Genomic DNA, 24292 nt, shown 5'->3' with positions numbered 1-24292 from the left:
GTGCAGGGTGCGGGATGCAGGGTGCAGGGTGTGGGGTGCGAGGGGTAGGGTGCAAGGTGCACGGTGCAGGGTGTGGGGTTGCAGGGTGCAGGGTGTGCACTGTGGGGTGCGGGGTGCAGGGTGCATATATATATAGGGTGCAGAGTGCGGGGTGGGCACTCTCGGGCCGCCCGAGCGCGTTCCTCCGCGCCAGCAGGGGGCGCTGCGGGGCGCGGCGGCGGCGGGGCGCGGCGGCGGCGGCCATGCAGGTACCGGGCGGGCGCGGGGAAGAGGGTCGGGCCTTACCCGGGGCTTGACGGGGGTGGGGGTGAGGATGGTACGGGTGCTTCCCGGTAACGGCGGTGCCCCCGCAGGCGGCGGCGCAGGGCTCGAAGCAGGCCGCGCAGGCGGCGGCGCAGGAGTTGGTGAAGTTCGTGAACCGCAGCCCTTCGCCCTACCACGGTGAGGAGCCGCCCGGCCCCTTGCCCTTCCCTTCCCCGCTGCGCTCGGTGCGGCCCCCCTCTTGACGGCTCTTCCTTTCCCCCCCCCTCCCCGGCAGTGGTGGCCGAATGCCGCAGCCGGCTGCTGCAGGCCGGCTTCCAGGAGCTGAAGGAGACGGAGCACTGGGAGGTGCGGCCGGCGCAGAAGGTGGGCCCGGCCGGTGGCGGGGGGGGGGCGGGGGGGGAGAGGCGGCAGGGCGGCCCTCACCCCTGCCCCTCTCTGCCCCCAGTACTTCGTCACCAGGAACTACTCCACCCTCATCGCCTTCGCCGTCGGCGGCCAGTTCCAGCCCGGGAATGGGTTCAGCCTGCTGGGGGCCCACACCGACAGCCCCTGCCTCAGGGTAAGGGCACTTCCCTGGTGCCTTCCAGTTTCACGCCACCAGCTCCAGGGAGTCGACCCTGACTCCCCCTGTGCCCCACAGCACCGTTCCTCTTTCCCTGCACCTCCCAGAGCATCACCCACGCTGACCCCCTGTGTTGCTCCACCTGCTGTTGTCCCCTTTGTGTCCCCTGTCCCACAAAGCACCACACAGCACCCTGCGCTGACAGGATCGGTGACGAGACTCCAGGCATGCTCTGCCCAGTCCCTACCAGTTACCCAGTCCGTGGGGCTTTGTAGTGACACCTCTGCTCTCACCCAGGTGAAGCGGCGCTCAAAGCGGGGGCAGGTAGGAATGGTGCAGGTCGGTGTGGAGACCTATGGAGGGGGCATCTGGAACACCTGGTTCGACCGTGACCTCACCGTGGCCGGGAGGGTGATCATAAAGGTGAGTGTGATTTGGGACAGGCACAACAGGCTAGCTGTGCGCCCCTGGTGCTGTGTCCGTGACTCCCACCCAGAATGGGACCTACTACAGCCCTGCAGGCCTGTCCCCAGCAGTCCTCCTTGTGTTTCAGGACCCAGCCACGGGGCGCCTGGAGCAGCGCCTGGTACGTGTGGAGCGGCCCGTCCTCCGCATTCCCCACCTGGCCATTCATCTGCAGCGCAGCATCAATGAGAACTTTGGGCCCAACACCGAGCACCACCTGTAAGGCCTGGCTTGGCCCCGACCCCTGGCCAGCCCTCGGGAGGGCTGGGACCCAGCTGGAGCAGTGCCCAGCCTCAGCTCTCACCCTCTGGCAGCTGCCTAGCACAGTGGGGAGGTTCTGCAATGGCTTTTCTTAACCCCACAGAATCCTCCCAGGAGTTGCTTCCAAGCTTGGGACTTGGGAAAGGACACTGTGGTGTCCTGAGGTGGCACAACAGATCTGTGCTTCAAATGTGTGTCCTTGCTCCATTTGGCATGGCAATTGCTCCCTGGAGGAGCAAGGCAGGCGCCCCAGGAAGGGTTGGGTGTGTGTTACCCAAGCAGGAGAGGTGGGAGCTAATGGCACTGTCTCTCCACAGGGTTCCCATTCTGGCCACTGCTGTGCAGGAGGAGCTGGAAAAGGAGGTGCTTATGGAGGCCACACCTTGCAATGCTTCAGCCCAGGTGAGCTATGTGCCAAGGACTAGCAGGGGCATTTGCTAGAACCTCATACTTGTCACCTTTGATTTCCTGTCCTCGGGGACCTGCCAGCAGGTTCCCTTTCTCCCCATGGACTGCTGGTAACCGTGCAGACTGCCCCAGAGCTGGATGCACGACACATCTGCTTGGCCATCTCTCCATTCCTGCCCTGTTCTGCAGCCACTGTGTAGAAGGGGGTGCAGCCCCCATAAAGCTGTCAGTCTCCCTGGAGACGCAGGGCAGGGAGGGGGGATTGCACAGCACCCTGCGAATGGCCTTGCTGTCCTGTGTGAGGTGAAGGCTTGAACACAGGACATGTTAGTAGCAGGGAGGGCTGTGCCAACATGGGTGGGATGTGGGATGGCTCTGCCAGGGGGAACAGGGAGTTTCTGCAGCCATCCACTGCCTGCCCTGCCCGCAGCTCTGCTTTCTTCTCAGGCAGAACGGCACAGCCCTGTCCTGCTTTCCCTGCTCTGCCCCCAGCTGGGGGTGAAACCAGAGCAGATTGTGGAGCTGGAACTATGCCTGGCAGATACACAGCCAGCGGTGAGTAAGGGCAGGAGCCTCCCTCTGCCTGCATGCAGCCTGCGGGCTGGCACTGCACGGGTTTTACCTGGCACGCTTCCACTGCCTGGGGCGTGCCAGGGCTGGGAGCTGAGCAGAATGAGAGGAAGCAGCTCCTGAGGGGTAGAGATGAGAGGACTGGGATGGGGACCCAATGGCAGGTACTTTTTGGTGACACAAGGGCATGGCTCTCTGCCTGCAGACGCTCGGTGGTGCCTTCGATGAGTTCATCTTCTCCCCACGCCTGGACAACCTGCACAGCTGCTACTGCGCCCTGCAGGTGAGTGGGACAGGGAAAGGAGCCTGGGGTCGCAGCATGGCCCCTGTGAGCCCCAGCTTGGCTTAGCGGTGCTGTGTTCCTATGGGGTGGGTCTGACTTGTTGGAGGATCTGGGGTTGGATGGGAGCTGCTCCCCCCTTTGCTGGGTGTGTGAGGTTCCCAGCAGCTCCCAGGGGTGACTCTTCCTCTCGCTGGGCAGTGTGTGTGCCTACAGTTCCCTTCCTCGGTGCTTTGGGCTCTCCTGGGGAAATTTCTGCTGGCTCAGTGCTGAGCTTCCTGCGGGATGGGGGTGGTACTCAAGCTGGTGTCCTTTCTTCTCTAACCCTGCAGGCCTTGATTGACTCATGCGCGACACCCTCCTCCCTCTCCCAAGAGCCCAACGTGCGCCTCATCGCGCTCTACGACAACGAGGAGGTGAGCGAGCAGCACAGCCGTGGGGTGGCTGGCACATGGAGGGGCTCCATGTTCTTTGCTCTCCTCCGACCATGCCTAGCAGGAGATAGATCCCAAGCCCCAGCGGGGGAAGGGGGGCTTTGCTTACCCCCATATGGAGCATGGTTCAGGCAGGGGGTGGGAAGCACTGGTGTGGTTTGAAGTGGCTCTGCTGGCCACTGTCTCTCTCTGTCTCTCTCAGGGGAGACCCCTGTCTCTCAGCTGGCCCCTGGGGTGCTGGGGGATTGCACCACGTGGGTCATGCTGATGGTGGTCCTTGGCAGGTAGGATCAGAGAGTGCACAGGGCGCAGAGTCCTTGCTGACGGAGCTGGTGCTACGCCGGATCTCGGCATCACCGCAAAACCTGACAGCCTTTGAGGAGGCCGTGGCCAAGTCCTATATGATCAGCGCTGATATGGCCCATGCTGTGCACCCTAACTACGTGTGAGTAGTGCCGGAGGCCGGGGCAGCCTGCCCTGCCGGCTGGGGGGGGGTGTCCCTGTCATTCCCCAGGGAGTACAGACAGGACAGTCTTTGTTGTGGCAGGCAGGGAGGGCTGTAGCATGAAACTCCTGCTTCTGTTTTACAGGGACAAGCATGAGGAGAATCATCGGCCGGCCTTCCACAAGGTGAGGGCAGCCCTCTGCTTTGGGCTGGGATGGGTGCTGTCTGTCTGTCCTGCAGCACTGTGAAACACCCAGCTGCTCCCTGGAGCACAGTCCTGGGGTGCAACTCAACAGCGCTCAAATGGGAGACGTTTGTCCTGCAGCACGATTTGGAAGAGCCACATATTTGGTGTCCCACACTTGGGACCACAGCCTTGGCCCTGGAGCCCTTCCCTGCTCTGAGCTGGGGCTGTCCCCATGGCAGGGCTGTCCCCATCCCCACAGATCATCCAGGGAGGGGAGAATGGACTGATGGGTTGGGGTGGGATGGCATTGCCTGGGCATGGGCATTTCCAGAGCCACCGACTATCTCTGGTGCCAATTGTGGGCTCGCGGTGCTTTCCCTTGTGCAGGGCCCTGTCATCAAAGTGAACAGCAACCAGCGCTACGCCTCCACGGCTGTCACCGAGGCAGTCATCCGGGACATTGCCGCTCGCGTGGGTGTCCCTCTGCAGGTGAGCAGGGCTGGGTGAGCCTTCCATGAATGCTACCAGCTTGGGCTGCAGCCCTGATGCTGTGTTCAGGAGGGGGGACCTATGCCAGACCCCCACCCCTCAGTTACTGTGTCCAACCCCACCAGGGTCTGCGCTCTCTGGGGCTCCAGCTCCAGGGCTGCCTCGGGGAAGCAGGCTGGGGAACAGGAGGGGAGGGCCTGGCCTGAGCACGTCCCATCTCTGGGGGATTTTGCACCCTGGCTCGGGGACGGTGCTGCTTCCCCATCCCAGGTTGCCTCCCTTCAGGTCTGGGGGCTGGTGGGGCAGCCTGGGGAGCTGCTGACGCTCTGTCCCCATGCAGGAGTTCATGGTGCGCAATGACACGCCCTGTGGCACCACCATCGGTCCCATCCTGGCCTCCCGCCTGGGGCTGCGTGTGCTGGACATCGGCTGCCCACAGCTGGCCATGCACTCCATCCGGGAGATGTGCTGCACCTCGGGGGTGCTCCAGAGCATCACCCTCTTCAAGGTGAGCCCCATGTCCCCTGTCCCGTGCCAAAGCCCCCTCCCTGCTGCTCCACATCCCCATGTCCCCATCCAGCCCCCGCATTGGTGCTGGGCCCATCCATCCCGCTGGTCTCCCCATCCCTCTGGAGCAGCGCAGGTACTGTCTGCTTCCGGAGGTGCCCCCTCGCATCCCAGCCTTCCCTGGTGACTGCCATCCCCAAATGGTTCCTATGGCAACCAGCGCTAGCCTTGAGTCAGTGATAGGTTACTATGGCGACGCGGTCCTGCTCTCTGTGAGTAGCTGCCTGCCGTGACGCCATGTGCGTAACCTGCCAGGGAGCCACTGCCTGTCCCCCCCGCTGCCTGTCCCCCCACCCCGCACCACCCTGCCCGGCCCACCCTGATGGTCTGTCTCCTTCCAGGGCTTCTTCGAGCTCCTGCCAGCAGTCAGCAGCAGCCTGGTGGTGGACTGAGCACAGCGGGGAAAGGAGCAGCTGTGCGTTCAGCCCTGGGGCCATTAAAGCATCTCTGTCTCACCAGCGAGTGGTCCATGAACATGGCTGGGGCTGGGGGGAAGACGTACCTGGGGACTTCCACGGCTCCCACCCATGCCCTCTGTCCTCTGGGGCCAGGACCTGCTCACCTGCCCACCGTGACCCCCTCCCTGTCATGGGGGGTACTGGGGGGCCCCTGGGAGGGCTGCGGGGACGATGTCCCTGTCCCCAGGGGAACAAGGGGAGGGCTGAGCCAGCCCCAGGCCCTGACAAGGTCCAGCCAGCCCCAGAGCTCCTGCGGGGGCCCTGCCCGCGGTGGGGGCGTTCCCCGCCCTCTCCCCTCCTGCCCTTCCCTGGGTGGTGCCGCTGGGTGGGGGTGTGAGGGTGTGGCCCAGCTCTTGCTGCTCATTGGGCTCTTCTTAGGGGCGTGGCCCGCGCGGGAGCCAGTGGGGCCGCAGGGCTGGGAAGGGGCAGGCGGTAATGGGCGGAGGCGCTGCTGGCGCGGTGGCACACCCCCTGGGGGGCGTGGCTTGCCTCCAGGGAGGCTGCGATTGGCGCGGCGCTCGGCCGTCTCCCCCCCCGGGGCGCGACGTAATTGGCCTCGCTCGATAACAGGGGGGCGTGAGCCCGACGTGGGGGGAAAGAAGCCTGGCTCTCTGATTGGCTGCGGTGCAGGGGGGCGTGGCGCGACGGCCGTGGTCCCTGCGCCATTGGCGGGGAGGCGGCGGTGGGCGGGGCGCACGGCGCGGCGGGGCGCGGGTTGGCGGCGACGGCGGGGGCGCGGCCGGCGGGTGCGCCATGGTGCGGCCGTGAGCGGAGCATGGGGCGGCGGCTCCTCCGGGCGCTCCTCTGCCTCCTCCTCCTGGCCGGCCGCGGGCTGCTGCGGGACGGCGGTGCCTCGGCTACCGCCACCGCCGCGCACGGTGAGACCTGGGCCTCGGGCTGGGCGGCGCCCCGGGGGCCGGGAGGGCGCTTCTCGGGGAGCGGCAGGGCAGGGGTCTCCGCGACCGGTGCTGTCACCGCTGCCGTGGATGCTGTCACGGCGCGCAGCGGCAGGCCTAGCCCCCGGCGGAGAGCGGGACAGGGCAGCCTAGTACTGGCACGGCGGATGCGTCACCGGCACGGGGGCGCTTCTCTCCTGGGGCAGCCCACCGGCTGGAGAGTTGCCGCCTCCCCTGGGGCCGGCTGGACGGGACGGGAGTGAGGTGGTGCTTGCTCAGAAACCCTACCCGGGGCAAAGCCGGTGCCTGGGGCTGCCGCAGGGAAGGGGAGCCTGGGGCAGCGGCCCTGAGCGGTGGCTTCCTCGGGGATCCCGGCGCCCTTTAGTCGCCCTCCGCCGGTAAGCGCGGCCCGGCCCGGGACGCAAGGGCGGGCCGGTGCACCTGCTCTCCTTCGACTCGGCCCATGCGGCCCCTGCCCGGGGCTCTTGGGGTCCCGGGTATCGCTGCCCCCCTACAAGGCACAGCCCCGGCGGCCGCTGACTCACTACCGAGCGCCCAGGGCCGCTGCGTCCCTCGTCCTCCGGCGGGCCCGGGAGCGCTGGGACGGGTCAGGCCGCCCCGCGGGGCCCCCACCATCTCTGAGAGCAGGCGGGGACGGTGCCGAAAAGGCTTCGGCCGAGCCCCGTCCTGCCCCGGGGGAGCCTCCCGGGGACGGTGCCGCCGCCGCCCCTCCCGCTGGAGCGGGGCGTCCCGGCGGGAGGCGGCTGCGCCGCTTCAGCACCGCGGACAGCGCCCGCCCGGCTCCCGCTCCCGCCGCCCCGGCCCGGCCCCCCCACCTCCCGCTCCCGCCGCCCCGGCCTGGCTCCCCCCCTCCGGCTCCCACCGCCCCCGGGGCTCCCCCCTCGGCAGCGGGCTCCTGTACCCCGCACCTGCGTTGGCCCCCGCCCCGATGGGATAACGGGCCCGTGGGTGCCCGGGTTTCGGGGACCCCCATCCCCACTTGCCCCCTTCCCCCGCGGCGGGCTCGGCGGGCCCCTCCCTCCCCTCCCCCCGGTTGTTTTCTCGTTCCTTCCTCGCCATCCGGGGCTGAGTCATCGCCTGCTGCCGTCTCGCTGCTGACGGTCTTGGACCGAGACGGGGAGGGGGGAGAGGAAGGGGGAAGCCGCCCCCTGCCCAAGTGCTGCCCCCCGAAGGGAGTGGAGAGACATCCCCATTCCCCCGCAGCATGTGTGCTTTGGGGTCCCCTTCGCAGGGAGAGTGGGTGTCACAGGGTGCAGGGCTGTGTCCCTGCCTCGTAGTGCCATATGTGGGAGGGCAACAGACACGGTCTTGCATGTCTCTGCCCCCTCAGCCCTCCCTTCCTAACTGCCAGCACCCCAAAAAGCTCTAGGTCTCCTCCCGCTCCCCCAGAGCCAGGGGCAAGCAGGCTCTGTACACAGCCCCCATCTTGGCCTTGAGGTGGGGGGGAAGGCTGGCACCAAGGCCCTGCCCTGGGTTACCGGGCTGTACCACCCCCCACATCGTACCCCCGTGGCACTTCCATGGAGCATGGGGGTCCCCAAGCAGCTGGTGATGAGCAAACACTGTTGGAGACCCCCCTTTAGATGCTGTGCTAACTGGTCTGCCTGTCTGTCTGTCTGTCTGTCTGTCCCAGGCTGTCTGTTTGACCGGAGGCTGTGCTCCCCCCAGGAGGTGTGCGTGCAGGGTAAGCGGCCAGTGGGGGTGCAGGGATCCCTTCTCCCTTCCCAAGGGGATGCGGGGGGTGCAGGGCTGCCTTGCAGGGGAACTTGGGGTGCAGTGGAGGGGAGGGGGGCATGGCAGGAGAAAGGTGGGGCTGTGCCCAGAGACCCTCACCCCAGGGCATTCATCCCTGACGTCTGCTCTCTCTTGCAGATGGGCTGTTTGGGCAGTGCCAGGTGGGCTCCGTGCAGGACAGACCCTACTTCCAGGTCACCTCTCCTGTGCTCCAGCGCCTTCAGGATGTCTTACGGCATCTCATGGCACAAGGTAAAGGGGGACTGGGGGGAGTGTGTGTCAGGCAGCATTGCCTAGTGGCACTCAGGCTGTCTGGGGTCCTGTTGGCCCAGGGGCCAGGGTGAGCTGAGAAGGGGTCCAGCCAACTCTGGGAGGAGCAGGGCCAAACCCAGGCCATGGGACACAGGGTCAGGACACCAGGGTGGTCTCCCGTGCACTTGCCTCCTGGTTCCCAGGCCTCCTCCGTGTCTCACAGCCCCCTCCCATGGCAGGGCTCTCGTGGCAGGACGGCATCACCCAGTATGTGATCTCGCAGGAGATGGAACGCATCCCCCGCCTCCGCCCGCCGCCCTCGCTGGACCTGGCAGCAAGGGACAGGTAGGGCAGCACCAGCCACCAACCTGTGAGCAGACCCTGGCAGGGCAGTGAGGGCTTTGCCCCCCCCCAAAAATGGGGTTTTTGGGGGGACCTCCCCCCATATCCAGGTAAGTCACCCCAGCTCTGTTTGCCTCCGAGGTTCCTGCCCCTCCGCAGCTCCACCAGGCGAGCCCCGCTCCCTGTGGACACCGGCCTGACAGCGGCTCAGCATCTGGGGCAGCCCCCACCGCTGCTGCCTTCCCCCCTGGTGCAGCGGTACCTGGAGCACCTCCTGCTGCCCCCCCAGCCCCAGCTGGGCTACGAGGAGGCTCTGCTCAACCCCTACTCCTACCACAAGGTAAGCCATGGGGGCGATCCCCCTTCTCCCAGGTGGAAAGGTAGAGATGGGCAGGGAGCCGCTGCACTCCCAGCACCTTTCTTTCTGCTGGTGCTGGGGTGCCCCAGGTTTGGGGGTACCGTGGCAGGTTTGCCGTGGCAGGGCCCCTGTGGGGTTTGACCATGGTGGCTCTGTGTTTTGGTTGCAGTTTGGCTACCAGGACGGCGCTCACCAGCTCCCCAGCAGCCCAGCCAGGCAGAGCCCCGAGACCACCTCACTGTTGGGCCGGGTCCCTGCCCAGGCTCTTTTTGGGGCTGGCCCTGTGCCCTCCTATGGTGGGCAGCCAGGAACGGATGGGGGGCATCTCTTCCAGGACTTGGGGATGCTCTCCCTGCCCAGAGAGAAAGCCAGCCGCCCGGACCCTGCTGGCACCAGGCTCCAGCACAGCTTGCGGCTCCCCAGCGACTACAGGGACATGGAGGAGAGGGAGCAGCCAGTGTCCCTGGCTGCCCAGCTGCACCCTGCACAGACGGGTACCATGTCCTCCAACCAGGCACCACCCCTCATCCCCATCCTGTCCCCACAGTCATATTCCTCGTGGCTCAGACTCTCCTTCATCTTCATGCCTGTGGCCAGTGTATCTCCCCGACCCCACCTACCCCGGCTGCTACACCCCTGGCCCGTGGTCCCCATGTGGATGCAGAGCATCCGACCTGATGCTGCGTCCGTCCTCTTGCAGATGCTGCACTGAAAAGATTGGCTTCCCTCCTGGCTAGCTATGGCCTGGGGCTGCCGGAGCTGAGCCCCCAGCAGCTGAGCAGCCTCTCTACTCTCCTCCAGTTGCTCCAGAGCTCTGGTGAGCGGGGCACAGGGACAGGACTGGCAGTGGTGGGTGCCAGCATGCCCTGTAATGGGGTAGGGAGTGTTGCCTCTCAGAGCAGGTGCCGCAGGACCTCCATCTCTCTCCTTCTCAGGTGTTGCTGGCCCCGAAGTGCCCACAGCGAAACGGGTGGGTTTGCAGCAGGGTGGTGCTGGAGGAGGTGCTACGCCACAGGTGGGATGCGTGCGTGTTGGGGGGGCACCCCCCCAAGGGTTTCCTCGGGGGTTCCAGCTCCTCCCTTTTCTTCCCTCCAGGTGACAGAGGGGGACATGCAGCACGGAGAAGAGCCAGTGCCCCCTTCCTCCACAGTGGTGCCCCCCAAAATCCCAACCAGCAGCTCTCCAGGGGACTGGCCGAGGGGCAGGGCAGCATCCTCGCCAACCCCCCAGGCTGAGCCGCAGCAGGGACACGGTGGGGACACGCTCAGCCCTGGGAAGTCGATTGTGGTGAAGAAGAGCTATGCAGAGGCGAAGGATGGTGGGGCACAGCGGGGCACGCGGCCACCAGACGAGTATGGCTACATCGTCACGGACCAGAAGTGAGAGCTGGGGGTCGGGTGAGGGGTTGTGCATGTGTGAAGGGGCTGTATCCCCCCGACTCATCCTCCACTGGCTGTCACAGCTCCACGTGCATGGCTGACCCTGTTTGGGTCTCTGGTGGGGTTGGGTCTCCAGTGGGCTCAGCTCCCCCATCCCCTCCCCACCCGCAGCCCTTCTCCCACCCCAAAGCCATCCTCTTTCATCCCACACCAAGGCCAGAGCTCGCTGCTGGGATGGGCTCAGCCAAATGTGTGTGCACAACTGCTTCTGTGCAGGTGTGGGGGGGTGGACGACAATCAGCTCTCCCCCATCACCACACATCCCCACAGCTCCTCACCCTGCTGCTGTCCCCACAGGCCCCTGGGGCTGGCTGCTGGCGTGCGGCTGCTGGAGCTCCTCGCCAAGCACCTTCACCTCTCCACAGCCAGCTTCATCAACATCAGGTGAGGGGAACGGGGCCGTGGGATGCTGCTGTCACAGCCCCAGCCATGCGCAGCCACCCTGGGTGGGGGGCAGGAGGGACCGGGCTGTGGTAGGGATGGGGAGGGGGTCTGCGCTTCCTGGTCTTACACTATGTCCCTCTCCCCGGCAGCGTCGTGGGCCCCGCGCTCACCTTCCGCATCCGGCAGAACCCCCAGAACCTCTCGTTGGCGGATGTGTCCAGCCAGGCTGGTGAGTTGGGCAGGGGTCCCCCTGGTCCTGCTCCTCTCTTCTGCCCCCTGCCAGGTTATGGGGTGCCCCTTCCCAGGGACTGGGAAGAGGGGACTCCCACCATATATCCCAGTGCCCTTGGCTGAACTGGGAGCTGGTGTGGAGTGGGCAGTTATTAGGGATATCCTTTGGGTCCGTCTCTGGGGGGGTCTCTTGGGTGGTGGGGAAGCACCCCCCTGACCATCTCCTCTCCATCCACAGAGCAAGTGAAGGCGCAGCTGGAGGCAGAGCTGGGCCTGAAGATCGTGCAAACAGGAGTGGGAGAGGTAGGAGCAAGGCATGATTGTCCCTCGGGGCTGGGGTGGCCGGGGACAGGGCAGCAGTGGGAGTGCTGCCGCTGGCTACGAGCCAGGAAGCGTGCTGTGCCCCAGCCCTGGGACATAGGGGTCTACATGAGCAAAGCATCCCTGTGGGGCAACTGGGTAGCCCAGCGCTCTGTGCAGTGTTTGGGCTGCTGTTTTGGAGACAGACTTGGTTTATCTGAGATGGGCTGGAGCAGGACTGCACCCAGCAGTGTTGATGCTGCCCGGCTGCCTGCACTCCGGGAGCACTTGGCTCTTTCCAAAACAAAAGCTCTGCAGGGTTTGAAGGCAGTTTGGGAGGGTCTCCTGGAGGCTTTTCCCCTCTCCATCCAAGATTAGGGGGCTGCAGGCTGTACCCCGCAAGGCTCATCCTCACCCTCACCTCCTTCCAGCCTGTGCATGCCGTCTTAGCTGTGGCCTGGGCACCCCAGCGCCAGGCTGTGCCCGGAGCACCCCAGAGACCGTGGCCAGGCAGGCAAAATGCCATCGTGCCCCCAGAGAATGGCAAAGCAGCTGAAGGCAGGGATGGAGCAGGAGCCATCTGCTCGTAGAGGGGCACCCCCTCCCCATGCTTCTCTGGGGACCTCCAGGAACAGGAGGGGAGCAGGGGCTGGAGATGGGGGACTGATCCTGGCTCCTGTGTTGGCAGCCAGGGGAGGGGAAGTGGTGCAGCACATCCCCTAGCTGTTTCCCACCCTCCTGCCCTGTAGCCATAGCTGTGGGCAGGGAGGAAGGAAAGGGGGACCTGGGGGGAGGAGGCCATGAAGAAAGGGATGGCCTGGCTACAGAGGCAACCTGTCTCCATCAGCAACGTGTGGAGCATCACTATGGCAATGCCTTTTGATGTGACAAGTGGCAGGAGCTGGGAGAGATGGCAGAGATGATGGATCTGGAACTCAGAGGAGGCAGCTTTGCAAGCCCTCTTCTGCACAGACTTCCCCAGTCCAGACCAGCTTGTACTTTTCCTTCATTCCTCTCCCCAGGCTCTGAACTCGGTGGGACTGGTGCAAGATTCGGGGAAGGAAGGAGGTAGAGAGGCAGGGTGAGAGCAGGACCCAGGCAGGCCTTGGGAAGGAGGTCCCTTCTGTCATCTCGGACCTCTGGCACCTCCAGGGGCTGCAGTGCTGCTCCTCCTTGGGTGCCCCGGGGAGGTTCTGGCCCTGTTGGGTACCCTTGGCTGGACCCTGGCAGCACTCAGACTGGTCCCCAGGTGCTGGGACTGGCGAGGCTTGGGGGGGCAGGCTGCAGTGGGTACTCCCGGGGCGGGGGGGCATCCCCAGATGATGATGACGATGACGTAGGTGATGATGACGCAGTGTTCCCTCGGTAACCTCATCAGGCTCATGGCCAATGGGAGGCCGTGGCAGTGAGGTAATGCTAGGCTCTGGCATCTCATTGGGCACAGGTATTTGGTGGTGCTGCTGCCACAGCATCCCTGTGCTGCCCCAGGACCTGGCTGGCGGTGGGCAGCATCCTGACCACTGGCGGCTCTGGGACAAAGCCCTGAGGGGTCTTGGCCTTGGGGAGGGAGGGTGTCTCATCCAGCAAGGGCTCAGCACCATCATGTCCCAACACGGGAACTGGCACGGAGTGGGCTGTCCGCCCCAGCCACAGGGAAGGAGCCCCAGAGGCACTGCCTGCCAGGTGGCACGGGCTGCTCTGTGTTGCAGCTGAGGACAGCAATGGGGAGGACCTCTCCCTCAGCCACCGCAGCTGGGAGATGGCACCACCCCTCTGGGTGTGCTAGCGCACACACCACCCCCCCCCCAGTCCTGCTGCAGGGAAGACCCAGCTCCATTTGGGCAAGTTCCCTGGGAGCAATTGCTGCCCTGAACCCAGTGCTGCAGTGGCCCATCCTTTGCTATTAACCCCTTGGGCTGAATCTGGCCTTTGACCTCCAGCTGGACAGGAGCTCATTGAACCTGGGCTTCAAGGGGCTACTGCCTGCCCTGGAGGGGGGCAGTCTGGGTTGGGGGTGCCCTGGCGAGCAGCCTTGGGTGCTAGGAGCAGGGGAGCAGCAGGTAGCTGCTGCCTGGGCTTGGCCAGGCTCTGTCCCCTCCTGCAGCCCCAGTGACACCAGTGACAACAACGCCCCGTGTGACGTGCAGGTGGGTGCACCAAACCTCACCCCGGTGACACCCCAGCCCCTCAGTGACACCAGCTCTGCCCCAGCTGAGGGTCCTGGCAGAATCAGCACAGCACTGACTTCCCTTGCTCTGTTTTATCCCCCAGCAACCCCAAATGTGGTGTAGAACAGTGTCTCTGCTCCCCCCTTGGGAGGAGGGACTATGAGGGACTACTGCCCTATGCAGGTGCTCCTCTACTAACCCTTGCTTGGCTTTGCCCCCAGCGAAATGAGGCTGCTGCCTACTCACGCCCATCACGCTTCAGGGACGGCTTCCACTCAGTGCTGCTGACCTTCATCGCGCTGGCCTGCGTGGCGGGCATCGCCATCGCGGCTGCCGCAGCCTTCTGTCTCCGGCGCCATGCCAAGCAGCGGGAGAAGGAGCGCCTGGCTGCCCTGGGGCCCGAGGGTGCTGCAGACACCACCTTCGAGTACCAGGTAGGAAAGACCCTGCGGGATGCGGGACCCCGTGGGATGCGGCACTGCCACATCAGCATCACTCGGGGTGCACGGGGCTGCCCCTAGCAGCCCTGCAGCCAAGGGACAGGGCTCTTGCTGGGGTCCCCCAGGAGCTGTGCCGCCAGCACATGGCTGCCAAGTCACTTTTCGGCCGCGCTGAGGCACCGGCAGCACCAGCAGAGACCTCGCGGGTCAGCAGCGTCTCATCCCAGTTCAGTGACGCCCCGCAGCCCAGCCCCAGCTCCCACAGCAGCACGCCCTCCTGGTGCGAGGAGCCCGTCCAGTCCAACATGGATATCTCCACCGGACACATGATCCTGGTGAGCTGGCTTGGCAAGGTGGCAAGCCCTCTCCCCGGCCCCTCAGGCCCTCCCACCCCTGCAGCTGCCAGGCTGACCCTCGCCTCTCTGCCCCAGGCCTACATGGAGGACCACCTCCGCAACCGGGACCGGCTGGCCAAGGAGTGGCAGGCTCTCTGCGCCTACCAGGCTGAGCCCAGCGTCTGCTCTATTGCCCAGAGCGAAGCCAACCTGAAGAAGAACCGCAACCCTGACTACGTGCCCTGTGAGCATCCCAGCCCCTGGGGATGCCTGGGACCAAGGCAGGCTGCGGCACAGCTTTGCCCCCAGCTTCCCCAGATGCTAATCATCTCCCCTGGTCTCCGTTTTCCCAGATGACCATGTGCGGATCAAGCTGAAAGCTGAGAGCAACCCGTCCCGCAGTGACTTCATTAACGCCAGTCCAATTGTGAGTGATCACCAGGGGCTCTCCTGCCCTGCCACCCTCCTTTGGGGTGGGCTCAGTCCAGGCGAGGCTCTCGCTCGGAGATGGAGCCAGACTGAGCTCACATCCCTGTGGGCTACGGATGTGAGCAATGGGCCTGCTCCATTGCTCAGATGTGGTTAAAATCCATGTCCCTCCTGGCTGTGGCACCCGAAGCTCCCTCCCCAGCCCTCCCATCGCCCTTGGAGTATCCCCCTGCTCTTCCCGGTGTCACCGAGCCCTGGCCTGAGACCATGCAGTGTGACACCCTCTTTCCCTTTCCAGATCGAGCACGACCCACGGATGCCAGCATACATCGCCACGCAGGGGCCACTGTCCCACACCATTGCTGACTTCTGGCAGGTGAGCGTCACCCAGCTGTGCCAGCGCATTGGGGTCCCTCTGGGTGCTGATCACCAGATGGGACACAGCGGCTCGGCCACCCTCCTGCCTGGGTTATCACCCAGCGGTGACACCCACCATACTTTGCCTGCAGATGGTGTGGGAGCATGGCTGCACCGTCATCGTCATGCTGAGCCCACTGGCAGAGGACAGCGTCAAGCAGTGTGACCGCTACTGGCCGGATGAAGGCTCCTCTCTCTACCACATCTATGAGGCAAGTGTGGCTGGTAGCCCAGGGCAAGGAGCATCCTCCAGCCCCCGGTACTCTGGGGCGTACCTCCTGCCTACCGGCTGCCTCTCTCGGGCAGGTGAACCTGGTGTCAGAGCACATCTGGTGTGAGGATTTCCTGGTGCGAAGCTTCTACCTGAAGAACGTGCAGTCGCAGGAGACCCGCACCCTGACGCAGTTCCACTTTCTCAGCTGGCCGGCCGAGGGCATCCCCGCCACCACCCGGCCCCTCCTCGACTTCCGCAGGTGAGCTCCCACCCAGTGCCGTGCCAGCCCCCGGGAGCTGGTGGTGGCCTTGACCGCAGGGGACTGATGGGCGAGGACATCAGTGCCGGTGTGCTGAGGGTCAGGGCTGTGGCATGGACTGGCCAGGGTGGGACGTGGGGCTGCCGTGCATGGGGAGGAGCAGAAGAACCGGGCTCTGGCCAGATTGGGATGAGGCTGGGCAGAGCTTGGTGGGCAAGAAGCCTCCAGCTGAGGTTGCCAGGGTTCTCCAGCTTTCATGGGGAGGTGGGGAAAGTGCTCTTCCCAGGAGCTGGGATGGGGGACCGCATTGCCTGGCACCCTCCCCAGCCATGGGTGCAAGAAGAAACCCTAGAGCCATTCTTGAACAGTGGTGGCCCATTCCTCTCCGTGCGTTACAGCCAGCAGCGGTTCCCCAGCTAGCCTGGGGAGAGGGCTGGGAGGGCCGGGACTGCTCCCAGGAGGCTTGCAGGCAGTACCTGCTGGGCTCTGAGGGTCTCTGGGTGGCAGTGGGATCCTGCCAGGGGGTGGCTGGTCACTGTCCCCAGGCCGTATGGGGCCAGGGACCCTGCTTAGGCACGTCGCCCTCCTCTCCGTCCCGCTCATGCTCTCTCTGTCTCTCTGTCTGTCTCTGTCTCTCTCTCGCAGCTGCCGGCGTCATTTTTGTGATTTGCAGCTAGTAATCTGGCTCCAGTTGCATAGTCACAAAAGTGATCGTTGGCAGCCGTGCCTGCTGCATGGAGCATGCCGGGAGCCCCGCCGGCACCTGGCCCCCAGCTTCGCGCCCCACTGGACCAGAGCTGCTCCCGCGGGGGTCCCGCCGCTGCTCCCCTCCCTAGGCTGGGCACCCGAGGAGCCGGGCTCCTCTCCCGGCCCCTTTCCACCCATGGTCCCTGTCCCATACCTAGCACTGCTGGGGAGGCAGGAGGAGCCATGCGCCAGGCCCCCAGGGCCACATCATGGTGTGCTCGCCGTCCCCCCCCCAGCTCAGCACAGCAAGGGGCACCCAGCGCAGCCTTGTCCCCAGCATGGCAGGGCACTGACCTGCTCCCTCTGTGTCCTTGCAGGAAGGTGAACAAGTGCTACCGGGGTCGCTCCTGCCCTATTATCGTGCACTGCAGGTACTGATGGGGCTGGAGGAGGGGGAACACAAGCTGGAGGGGTGGGGGGGGCTACAAGGCCAGGACCTGCTGGCCAGGACCAGTTGCTGGAGCCTGTCCCCCTGGTTCAAGCGTCGGTGTCTTGCAGTGATGGTGCAGGCAGGACAGGGACGTACATCCTCGTTGACATGGTCCTGAACCGCATGGCCAAAGGTAGGCATGGGGCAGCACTGATTCTGCCCTGGATGGGGGGCTGCAGGGTGGTGTGCTCGGCCTGTCGCCCCCCCTCCTACCGCCCTTCTCCCCCTCTGCCCCAGGGGTGAAGGAGATAGACATAGCTGCTACACTGGAGCACATCCGAGACCAGCGGCCCGGCATGGTGCAGACCAAGGTACCCCCCCAAACTGGGGATCCCCTCCCTCCCTGCTGTGCGCCGGGCCGGCAGGGACCCTCACACCCCCCCTCCTCTGCTTCCCCAGGACCAGTTTGAGTTTGCGCTGACGGCCGTGGCCGAGGAAGTGAATGCCATCCTGAAGGCGCTGCCACAGTGATGGCGAGGAGCCCTCCCCTCTCATCTCCCCCCCCCCCCCCCTCCTTTTGCCCCCCAGCTTCGTGCGCTCTCCTCGCCCTGCCCGTGGGGCTGCTCTCCCTGTAAAACGCTGTCTGTGCTGCTGGCTCTGTTTTTTCCTCCCTCTCCAGCCCCCCCCTCCCCCTGCCCCTCTCTCCCCGGGGACACAGGTCTCAGCCCCTCTGTGTGCAGGGCACGGAGCCCCATCGCGCACGCAGCCACCGCGGAAGGGACTGGGCTTGTGTCCCCTATCCCCTGCAGCAGAGGGGACCAGGTGATGCTGCTGGGACTTGGCTGTGGGGGCCCCCCCAGCTGCTCTCCTGTACTCCAGCCTGGTGGCCCTGTGTCAGCCCCCTCCCTCTTGGTACCGGAGTAGGGGGCAGGAGCAGGCAGGGGTCCCCCACAGAGGGGGAGCACTGGGGGCAGGGGGGGGCTGGTCCAGCCCCCTCTGTCCCCTCCGTGTGCTCCCTGCCTTGTCACTCAAGCAGAAGAGAAATTTCTAGAGAAATATAATTTTGTATCTTGATGTGAATAAAGTTCTCGTGTCGCGTTTGTGCAGCTGCAGCCACGTCTGGCCTCTGACTGTGTGTGTACGAGGGGGGCATAGGGACTAATTTCCCACCCCCCCATCCCTGCAGGAGCACAGCCTTCACCCCCTGCAGGCAAGGATGGGGGGGGAACACTGTAGCCCCCATCCCAGAGACACCTTTGCAGGCACCAGCTACTGCAAACAGGTTTATTGATGGCTGTTGCAGAAGGGGGTCAGGGAGGTGGGAGGCTGCAGCGAGGGGGGGGGAGGGCACAGCCTGGCCCCGCTGGCTGAGTCCAGCCATGCTGCCCCTCGCTGCCTGCCGCCAGCCCCCCCAGCAGCCTAATCTACAGCACCCCCACCTCCAGCTCCCTCCCATCACCACCCTCCCCATCACCTCCTGGTGCCCAGGGCATCTCCCCCAGCCCTCAGATATTGCTCAGCCATAAGTCGTGCCCCCACATCCCATGGAGCCAGAGGGTGCTGAGGGGAAGGGGGTGGCAGGGGGTGGCCGTGCAGGGACAAAGCGGAGTCCTGGCTGGGAGATGGCTCCGTGGGTGAGCGGGTGTGCGCGGTCCCCGGGCGCAGCGGCCTCAGAACACACCTGGGGAGACAAGCGGAGGGGGGGGGACACACACACACAACAGCACCCGTGAATCCCTCCTCGGCCCAGGGCTGGGGAGAGGCAGGGAGAGAGGGAGGAAGGTCCCAGCAGGAGGAGAGCCAAGGCAGGACCACAGGCGATAGCAAAGGTGGGAATGCCTGTGAGCATCACTGAGGGTCACTGCTGCTGCGGGAAGCAGGAAGGGTCAGTGCCCCCAGGCCAAGGCAGGGGGTGACAGTGCCCTGCAGGGCGTGCAAGGCATAGGGAAGGGGGTGACCAGGCAGGGTCTGCGATGGAAGGGGGGTGGAACAGAGGAGGAAGGGGTTACAGGCAGGAGCGACAGCATCCAGAGGGGAGAGACAGACACAAGGCACCAAGCAGAGCCCACCCGCGCACCCCTCCTTGCAAGGAGGGAGACCCCAACCCAGTACTCCCCAGCCCAGGCAGGGGCAGGCAGCAGCCAGGGAGTCACCGGCTGCAGCCCCTGCCCGGAGCAGGCAGAGCCAGGGCACACGTGCCCACGGGCACCCCCCGTGCTTCCAGGAGCCAGGGCAGGGAGCTGCCCCTCTTCCCGGGACACCACTAAGGTCCCCTCTTCCAGCCACGACCCCCAACTCTGGCAGCCCACCCTGGGGTGCCACCAGCCGCCCACCCCCCTGAGCAGCAGCAAGGAGGCAGGGCAGGGGAGACCCCCTCCCTCGCTGCAGGAGGCAGGAGCCCCAGGCAGAGAGCCCCCCACCACCCCCCTTTCCCTCTCCCTGCCCCACAGCAGGGGGGGACACAACCCCAGCCCCACGTTCAGAGCAGGGGACAGTGCCACTGCTTTGATTTGGGGGCAGGTTCATGCCCCGCTGTGGCAGAGCTGTTGGTCCCCAGCGGCTCTGGTTCTGGGCTCCCCCGGGGACCGCGGGCTCTGCGGGCAGAGGATGGGGTGCTGGGGCTGCCCCCCGGTGCTGGCGGGGCACCGGGGCCATGCCCACCTGCTCGGTGGTGCCCCGCGGCCTCCATCTCGGAGAGACTGTAGGCCATGGCCAGCTGCAAGTCCTCGTCCTCGTCCTCGCTGTCCGTGTAGAGGCAGACTGGCGAGGAGCTCGGGGGCCGGTGTGGGGCAGATGGTGGGGTCGAGGGGGGCCGCGGGCTGGGGAAGGCTTGCTGCTCCCGACGGCTCAGCTCCAGCCCCAGCGCCATGTCGTCGGGGACACCTGTGGGGACATGGGCAGGGGATGGGGGTCACGTCCGCTCCAGTTTCTCAGCGCTGGCACAGGGCCCCAAGTCCTTCCCACCCCACCGATCCTCCACAGCACAGCCCCAAATCAGAGCTGACCAAAGTTCAGGCCAACACCAAGCCTGGATGCTGCACCCCCACCCCAAAGGAGGAGAGGTGTCCCCAAAGGGTAAGGGCACTGGGAGGTGGCACTGCCAGTCCCCAATGAGTTCATTTGTGGTGTCACGTCTCACCATCGATGTGGATCGACTTCAGCTCCCCGTCCTCCTCCACTTCCACCCGCTCTCGCCCATTCTCAATAATCCTGCACAGACAGACAGACAGACAGGTGGATGGACTGTCAAGGGCCAGGCAGCCAGAGCATCGCAGTGGCAAGCTAGAAAGTCTGAGGACCACCAATGAGGGGGGGTCCCCGGAGGTGAGGCGGGCTGGCACTGCCCTCACCGCTTGGTGGTGATGCGCCTGCCGTTAACGAAGGTGGTGGAGGTGGAGACAGAGCGGAAGCCCATCCCTGCGTCGGCGCCGGAACTGAAGGACGAGGCGAAGAAATCTGGAGAACGGAGTGACAAGGTCGGCGCCAGGATGGCACGAGGAAAGCAAGGGACAGACCCTAAGCAGGGCCTGGCAGCATCTCCTACCTGAGGATCCTGGGAAGGGGGAAAAGAAGTGGCCTCCCCTGTGGTGCCGTGGACCAGGTCCTCGCAGCTCGGAGAAGGGCAGCATCTCATCTGGAAGGTAGAGCCACCCCTCATCAGCATTGCCCCCGTGGCTTGGTGAGCCAAGAGCAGGGCACCGCAGTGGGGACCCCCCGCCAGGGCCAGCCATACGCTGTGTCCCCGAGTCCAGTGGCTGCCCTGGGAACAGAGAGGTGCCCAAGAACCAGTCCCCAGCCTCCCCCCCTGCCCCACACGCACCAAAGAAGTCGGCGAAGGGGTCTCGCCCACCAAAGAACTCCCGGAAGACGTCGTGAGCGCTGCGGAAGGTGAAGGTGAATTCAGGGGCCCCGGCATCGGCCCTGGAACCTCCCGGTCCTGCCAGAGGGAAGAGGATCAGAGTGAAGTGGAGACCTGGGTGGGAACCACCTAAAGAATGGGGAGGCCTGGGGGGCGCAGAGCCACACTGGGTCTTCAGACGGGGCCATATTCAGAGCTGCACTAAAGCCCTATGGCCCCTCTCGCCCACTCACCTGCCCCCATGAGTCCATCCTTGCCATAACGGTCATAGACATCACGTTTCTGCTCTGGAAGAAGAGAGGAGGGCTGTGGGGAAGCCGGCTGCCAGGCATGGGCAGGAGCACCAACGCTTCCCCTAGCCAAGGGAAGTGCAGAACAGCAGGGAGCAAGAGGAGGGGGGTGCCATGAGCCCTTGCTGCACCGGCACCACTCCCAAACCCAAGTCAGGGCATCGGGCAAGGATGTGCAACGCCATCCTGGAGGCCAGCACCCCAGCAGCTCTCCCAAGAGCCATTTTGAGGGGTGCATGGGAAGGTAACCAAGCCCCACAAGCCCGGCAGTAAAACTGGAGGGACTCGCTATGTCCTGGGGATGTCCAGGGATGTCACCTGGGTGAGCCCAGCAGCAGGACACCCCAGGGTGAGCAGCCCCAAGGCGGTGGCGGGGGCGGGGGGAGGGCGATGGGACAGGGGAACACACGCGAGACAGCATCTTGGCTTCTTACTGTCCGACAGCACTTCGTATGCCTCGGCAATCTCCTTGAACCTCTGCTCGGCATACTCCTTGTTGTCTGGGTTTTTATCCGGGTGCCATTTCAGCGCGGCCTTCCTGTACCTGCACAGACAGGCAGCGATGGGCACCCAGCAGCCCTTGGGCAGTGGGGGCTCCCGGGCCAGCAACCCGCTTCTGATCACACACCTCCAACCCTGTAGGTCAGGGGCACCCCAAGCCCGCTTCACCCAGCACCCTACAGCCTCAGGCATCAAATGGGAACTTCCCGGACTAGTTCTGCCTCCCAAGCAACTATTTGCGGCACGACCCCAGCAGTGCAGCCTGGGCTACAGATGATGCTCACAGGTTTGCTCCAGAGCCTTCCCGGGCTCTGGTGCGGGTGTGCATGGATGAGGGGTCGCTGGGGGGCTCCTGGGGCCAGCTGAGTACAAGCAGCCCTTGCCTCCCGCCTGCAGCTACCTGGCCTTAACCCAGGCTGCCCAGCTTCCCTCACCCACTCTTAGGAAGCCCTTCAAGCAGGGACCTCTGTGCCCTGCTTCTGTCCCCCCCAGGCAAGCCACCAGTCCAAACCGGCTCCCCCTGGGTGACGCCTTACCTCAGTGAGAGCAGCAACACCTCGGCAGGGTGGCAGGTGGGAGCTGTGGGAGGCTCTGTCCGCCCCCAGGGCTCCCCCACAGTGCCTGGGTTGCAGCACGGGACCTGCCAATGGGGCCCATGTCCCTGCCAGGGGGACATGCTGTTTCTCATCCCACAAGCTCCAGTCCCCTGACTGTGACGCCAGCAGAGCCCCCAGTACCTCAGCCCTCTGCCATCCCCGCACCCTCCAGAAAAGAGAGGGGACACCTCCAAAAACCAGCGGGACCCACCTCCTGCCTCCATCCCCAGCCCCAGGCTGAGAGCGGGGACAAAGGGACCAAACCCCACCAAGAGATGCCTTTGTGCTGCAGCAAAGCCCAGCCCAGCTCTGGCCTCCGCACAAAGGAAACAAAGGCTGGATTGTCACCTCTGGAGCTGGGCTCTGTCCCCACTGGCCCCGCAGGGAGCCCCTGCCTCACTGGCGTGGGGGAGTTGGGGGGTGGCTTGGGCAGGGGCACACCTGCCACGCACTTACGCCTTCTTGATGTCCTCGGCGGTGGCATTGCGGCTCACCCCCAGCGCTTCGTAGTAGTCCACCATGATGTGCGGCTGTCCAGTGGGGTCACTACGGGGGAAGGGGGGGGGGGGGGGGGGAGTAGGTAACGTCAGGGGTCCACAGGCACAGCCCGGCAGTGCTGGGTGCGAGAGAGCATGGGTGGGCTGCCCTGCCCTCCCCAAGCTCCCTGGCCATCCCACAGGTCCCCCCGAAAGAGCAGCTCAGCAGCAACACCCCCCACAGCTCCCCATCACCCTGCCTGCGTCTCGGCCCCCTGCATGCACGCACAGCCCCAGCCGGGGACCCCCTCACTGCTGTGGCGCCACCATCCCACCTGCGTCACCCCAACTTGCCCAAGCAAGGGGATGGGTATCCTCACTGCTGTCCCCGCTGTCTGCCCCACTCCCCGCTCCCCCAGTTACCCCAGCTCCTCTCCCGTTCCCCTCTGGTGGGGTCTGCCCTGGGGCGGGTGCCGGGGGGGGGGATGTCAGAGGGAGCAGCCCGTTAAGGTGCTTAGCGCCTGGAGCGGATTAAGGGCTCAGCGGGGACCCTCCCCGTCCCCGGGTATCCCGGGGCACTTCAGCCGGCCCCGGCCCCGCTCCGCATCGGGGACGGCAACGGGATGCGTCCGCTCCAGCTTCCCCCCCGCCCCCTCCGGGGGGTGCCGACCCCTCCTCCCCCGCCCCATCGCCCCTTTCCCCCCGGTACTCGCCGCCCCGCCCGCGCTGCCCGGGCCCATCAGCTGACGGGGAGGGCGGCGCTGGCACCGGCACCAGTACGGCACTGGGAGCGCGGCGGTGGGGCGGTGGCGCCACCGGGGACCGCCCCCCCCCCGGCCCGGCTGTAAACACGCCGCTCCCGGGGCCGCCCGCCCCGCTACGGCACGGCTGCTGGAAGTTTCCGTCCCCCCCCCCCGCCCCTCCCGCCACCGGGCTGCGGCCAGCGGATCTAGGCCACCGGGAGGGACGGGGGCGGCAGCACGGGAAGACACCGCACCGGACCGGCCCCGCTCCCCCCCCCCCCGTGACGACGGTTCCCTCGGTGCCCCTCCCCACGTCCCTTCTCCCCCCCCGGCACCCCCACGATCTGCCGCCCACCTGAGTACCGCAGCGGAGCCCTCCCCGCCCGCCCCGGGCCGCCCGCGGCCGGTGTTGCGCGTTCCGCCCCCCCCCCTCCCCGTGCCCGGGGCCGCCGCGGGGCCTGGAGGCGGGGCTGGAGGCGGGACCCGCCGGCGGACGAGCGGCGGCTGCAGCCAACCGCGGCGCTGCCGCCTCGTGACGTCACGCGACGGCCTCGCAGGCGGGTGAAGTCATAGGGAGGCGTCTCGGTCCCCGTCCCCGTTCTCCCCGGTGCTGTGTGTGCCCGGGGGCAGCACCGGGCTGGGGGGGGGGGGGGGGCGGCACTGACCTCTCTCGCTGGCCCCAGCTGTGCAGCCAGTGCTGCGAGCACAGCGGGGCACGGCCACTACCCCGCCCCCCCGGGGTAGCCCCCGGGTTCCGCTTGCCCCTGGCCTCCTGCCGAGTCAGCTGCCCTGCCGGCAAGGCCAGCGGGAGGGGACAGCGGGAGGGGACAGCTGGGGTGACTCAGCGCTTTGCCCAGGCCGTCCCGCCGGGGGAGGGAGAAGGGGGGGTGACGGAGGGGTGCAGCCTGCCATGCTGGCCCGGCACAAGTCCCTGCCAGGAGCCCGGGCTGCCTGGCACCGCTATGGCCCTGGTGGAGCATCGCCAGTCCTGCGCCCTCCCCAGCCCTGCTCACCCAGGGGGGAGCCGGGAGCAGTGAGCCGCCCCGAGGACCAGGGTGTCCAGGCATCGCCAAGGACCACAGTGTCCAGGCATTGCCGAGG

General features: G+C 65.9%; 3 protein-coding genes across 5 annotated transcripts; 2 read left to right on the top strand and 1 right to left on the bottom strand.

Annotated features, from left to right (window-relative positions):
• Positions 1–230: 230 nt before the first annotated feature.
• Positions 231–5390, top strand: DNPEP (aspartyl aminopeptidase). The gene is made up of 15 exons (XM_082484438.1): positions 231–248; positions 354–441; positions 539–627; positions 710–823; positions 1124–1249; positions 1380–1510; positions 1870–1954; positions 2408–2515; positions 2736–2813; positions 3143–3226; positions 3529–3689; positions 3835–3874; positions 4264–4365; positions 4706–4873; positions 5274–5390. The coding sequence occupies exons 1-15, from the start codon at positions 243–245 to the stop codon at positions 5322–5324; spliced, it is 1431 nt and encodes a 476-aa protein (XP_082340564.1). The 5' UTR covers positions 231–242; the 3' UTR covers positions 5325–5390.
• A 775-nt stretch (positions 5391–6165) lies between these two features.
• Positions 6166–17257, top strand: PTPRN (protein tyrosine phosphatase receptor type N; the record flags this gene model as incomplete). The annotated part of the gene is made up of 23 exons (XM_082483975.1): positions 6166–6268; positions 7941–7991; positions 8180–8293; positions 8533–8638; positions 8777–8975; positions 9163–9487; positions 9694–9810; positions 9929–10008; positions 10089–10372; positions 10730–10816; positions 10966–11045; positions 11286–11350; positions 13737–13949; positions 14081–14290; positions 14387–14534; positions 14644–14717; positions 15018–15095; positions 15229–15348; positions 15443–15609; positions 16674–16727; positions 16855–16919; positions 17024–17097; positions 17186–17257. 23 exons carry the CDS (start codon positions 6166–6168, stop codon positions 17255–17257), a joined length of 2886 nt encoding a protein of 961 aa, XP_082340101.1.
• A 739-nt stretch (positions 17258–17996) lies between these two features.
• On the bottom strand, positions 17997–23938 carry DNAJB2 (DnaJ heat shock protein family (Hsp40) member B2). 3 transcript variants are annotated; one of them, XM_082484241.1, is made up of 10 exons: positions 23547–23656; positions 22429–22518; positions 21310–21419; positions 20819–20872; positions 20547–20663; positions 20271–20360; positions 20077–20182; positions 19866–19936; positions 19388–19609; positions 17997–18407 (listed from the first exon to the last, which is right to left on the bottom strand). In XM_082484241.1, exons 2-10 carry the CDS (start codon positions 22491–22493, stop codon positions 18397–18399), a joined length of 846 nt encoding a protein of 281 aa, XP_082340367.1. In that variant the 5' UTR covers positions 22494–22518; positions 23547–23656; the 3' UTR covers positions 17997–18396. The 3 variants fall into 3 exon arrangements, with proteins under 3 accessions (XP_082340367.1, XP_082340366.1, XP_082340368.1); XM_082484240.1 differs by lacking the exons at positions 17997–18407; positions 23547–23656 and adding an exon at positions 23857–23938 and having other exon boundaries at positions 19160–19609; XM_082484242.1 differs by lacking the exon at positions 17997–18407 and having other exon boundaries at positions 19161–19609; positions 23547–23612.
• Between the last annotated feature and the right edge of the window lie 354 nt (positions 23939–24292).

The sequence above is a fragment of the Vanellus vanellus genome, assembly GCF_965231255.1.
Source record: "Vanellus vanellus genome assembly, chromosome: 5".
Lineage (NCBI taxonomy): Eukaryota > Metazoa > Chordata > Aves > Charadriiformes > Charadriidae > Vanellus > Vanellus vanellus.
The sequence above is the reverse complement of the archived record's forward strand: the minus strand, read 5'-3'. Positions and strand labels throughout refer to the sequence as shown.

Coding starts and splice junctions, on each gene's coding strand:
- DNAJB2 (XM_082484240.1), bottom strand. CDS start 22,493: ATGGTGGACTACTACGAAGCGCTGGGGGTGAGCCGCAATGCCACCGCC. Junction 20,361..20,546: donor CCCCTTCGCCGACTTCTTTG/GTGCGTGTGGGG, acceptor TCTACCTTCCAG/ATGAGATGCTGCCCTTCTCC. Junction 19,610..19,865: donor GAAGTCGATCCACATCGATG/GTGAGACGTGAC, acceptor ATGTCCCCACAG/GTGTCCCCGACGACATGGCG.
- DNPEP (XM_082484438.1), top strand. Junction 442..538: donor CAGCCCTTCGCCCTACCACG/GTGAGGAGCCGC, acceptor CCTCCCCGGCAG/TGGTGGCCGAATGCCGCAGC. Junction 824..1,123: donor CCGACAGCCCCTGCCTCAGG/GTAAGGGCACTT, acceptor GCTCTCACCCAG/GTGAAGCGGCGCTCAAAGCG.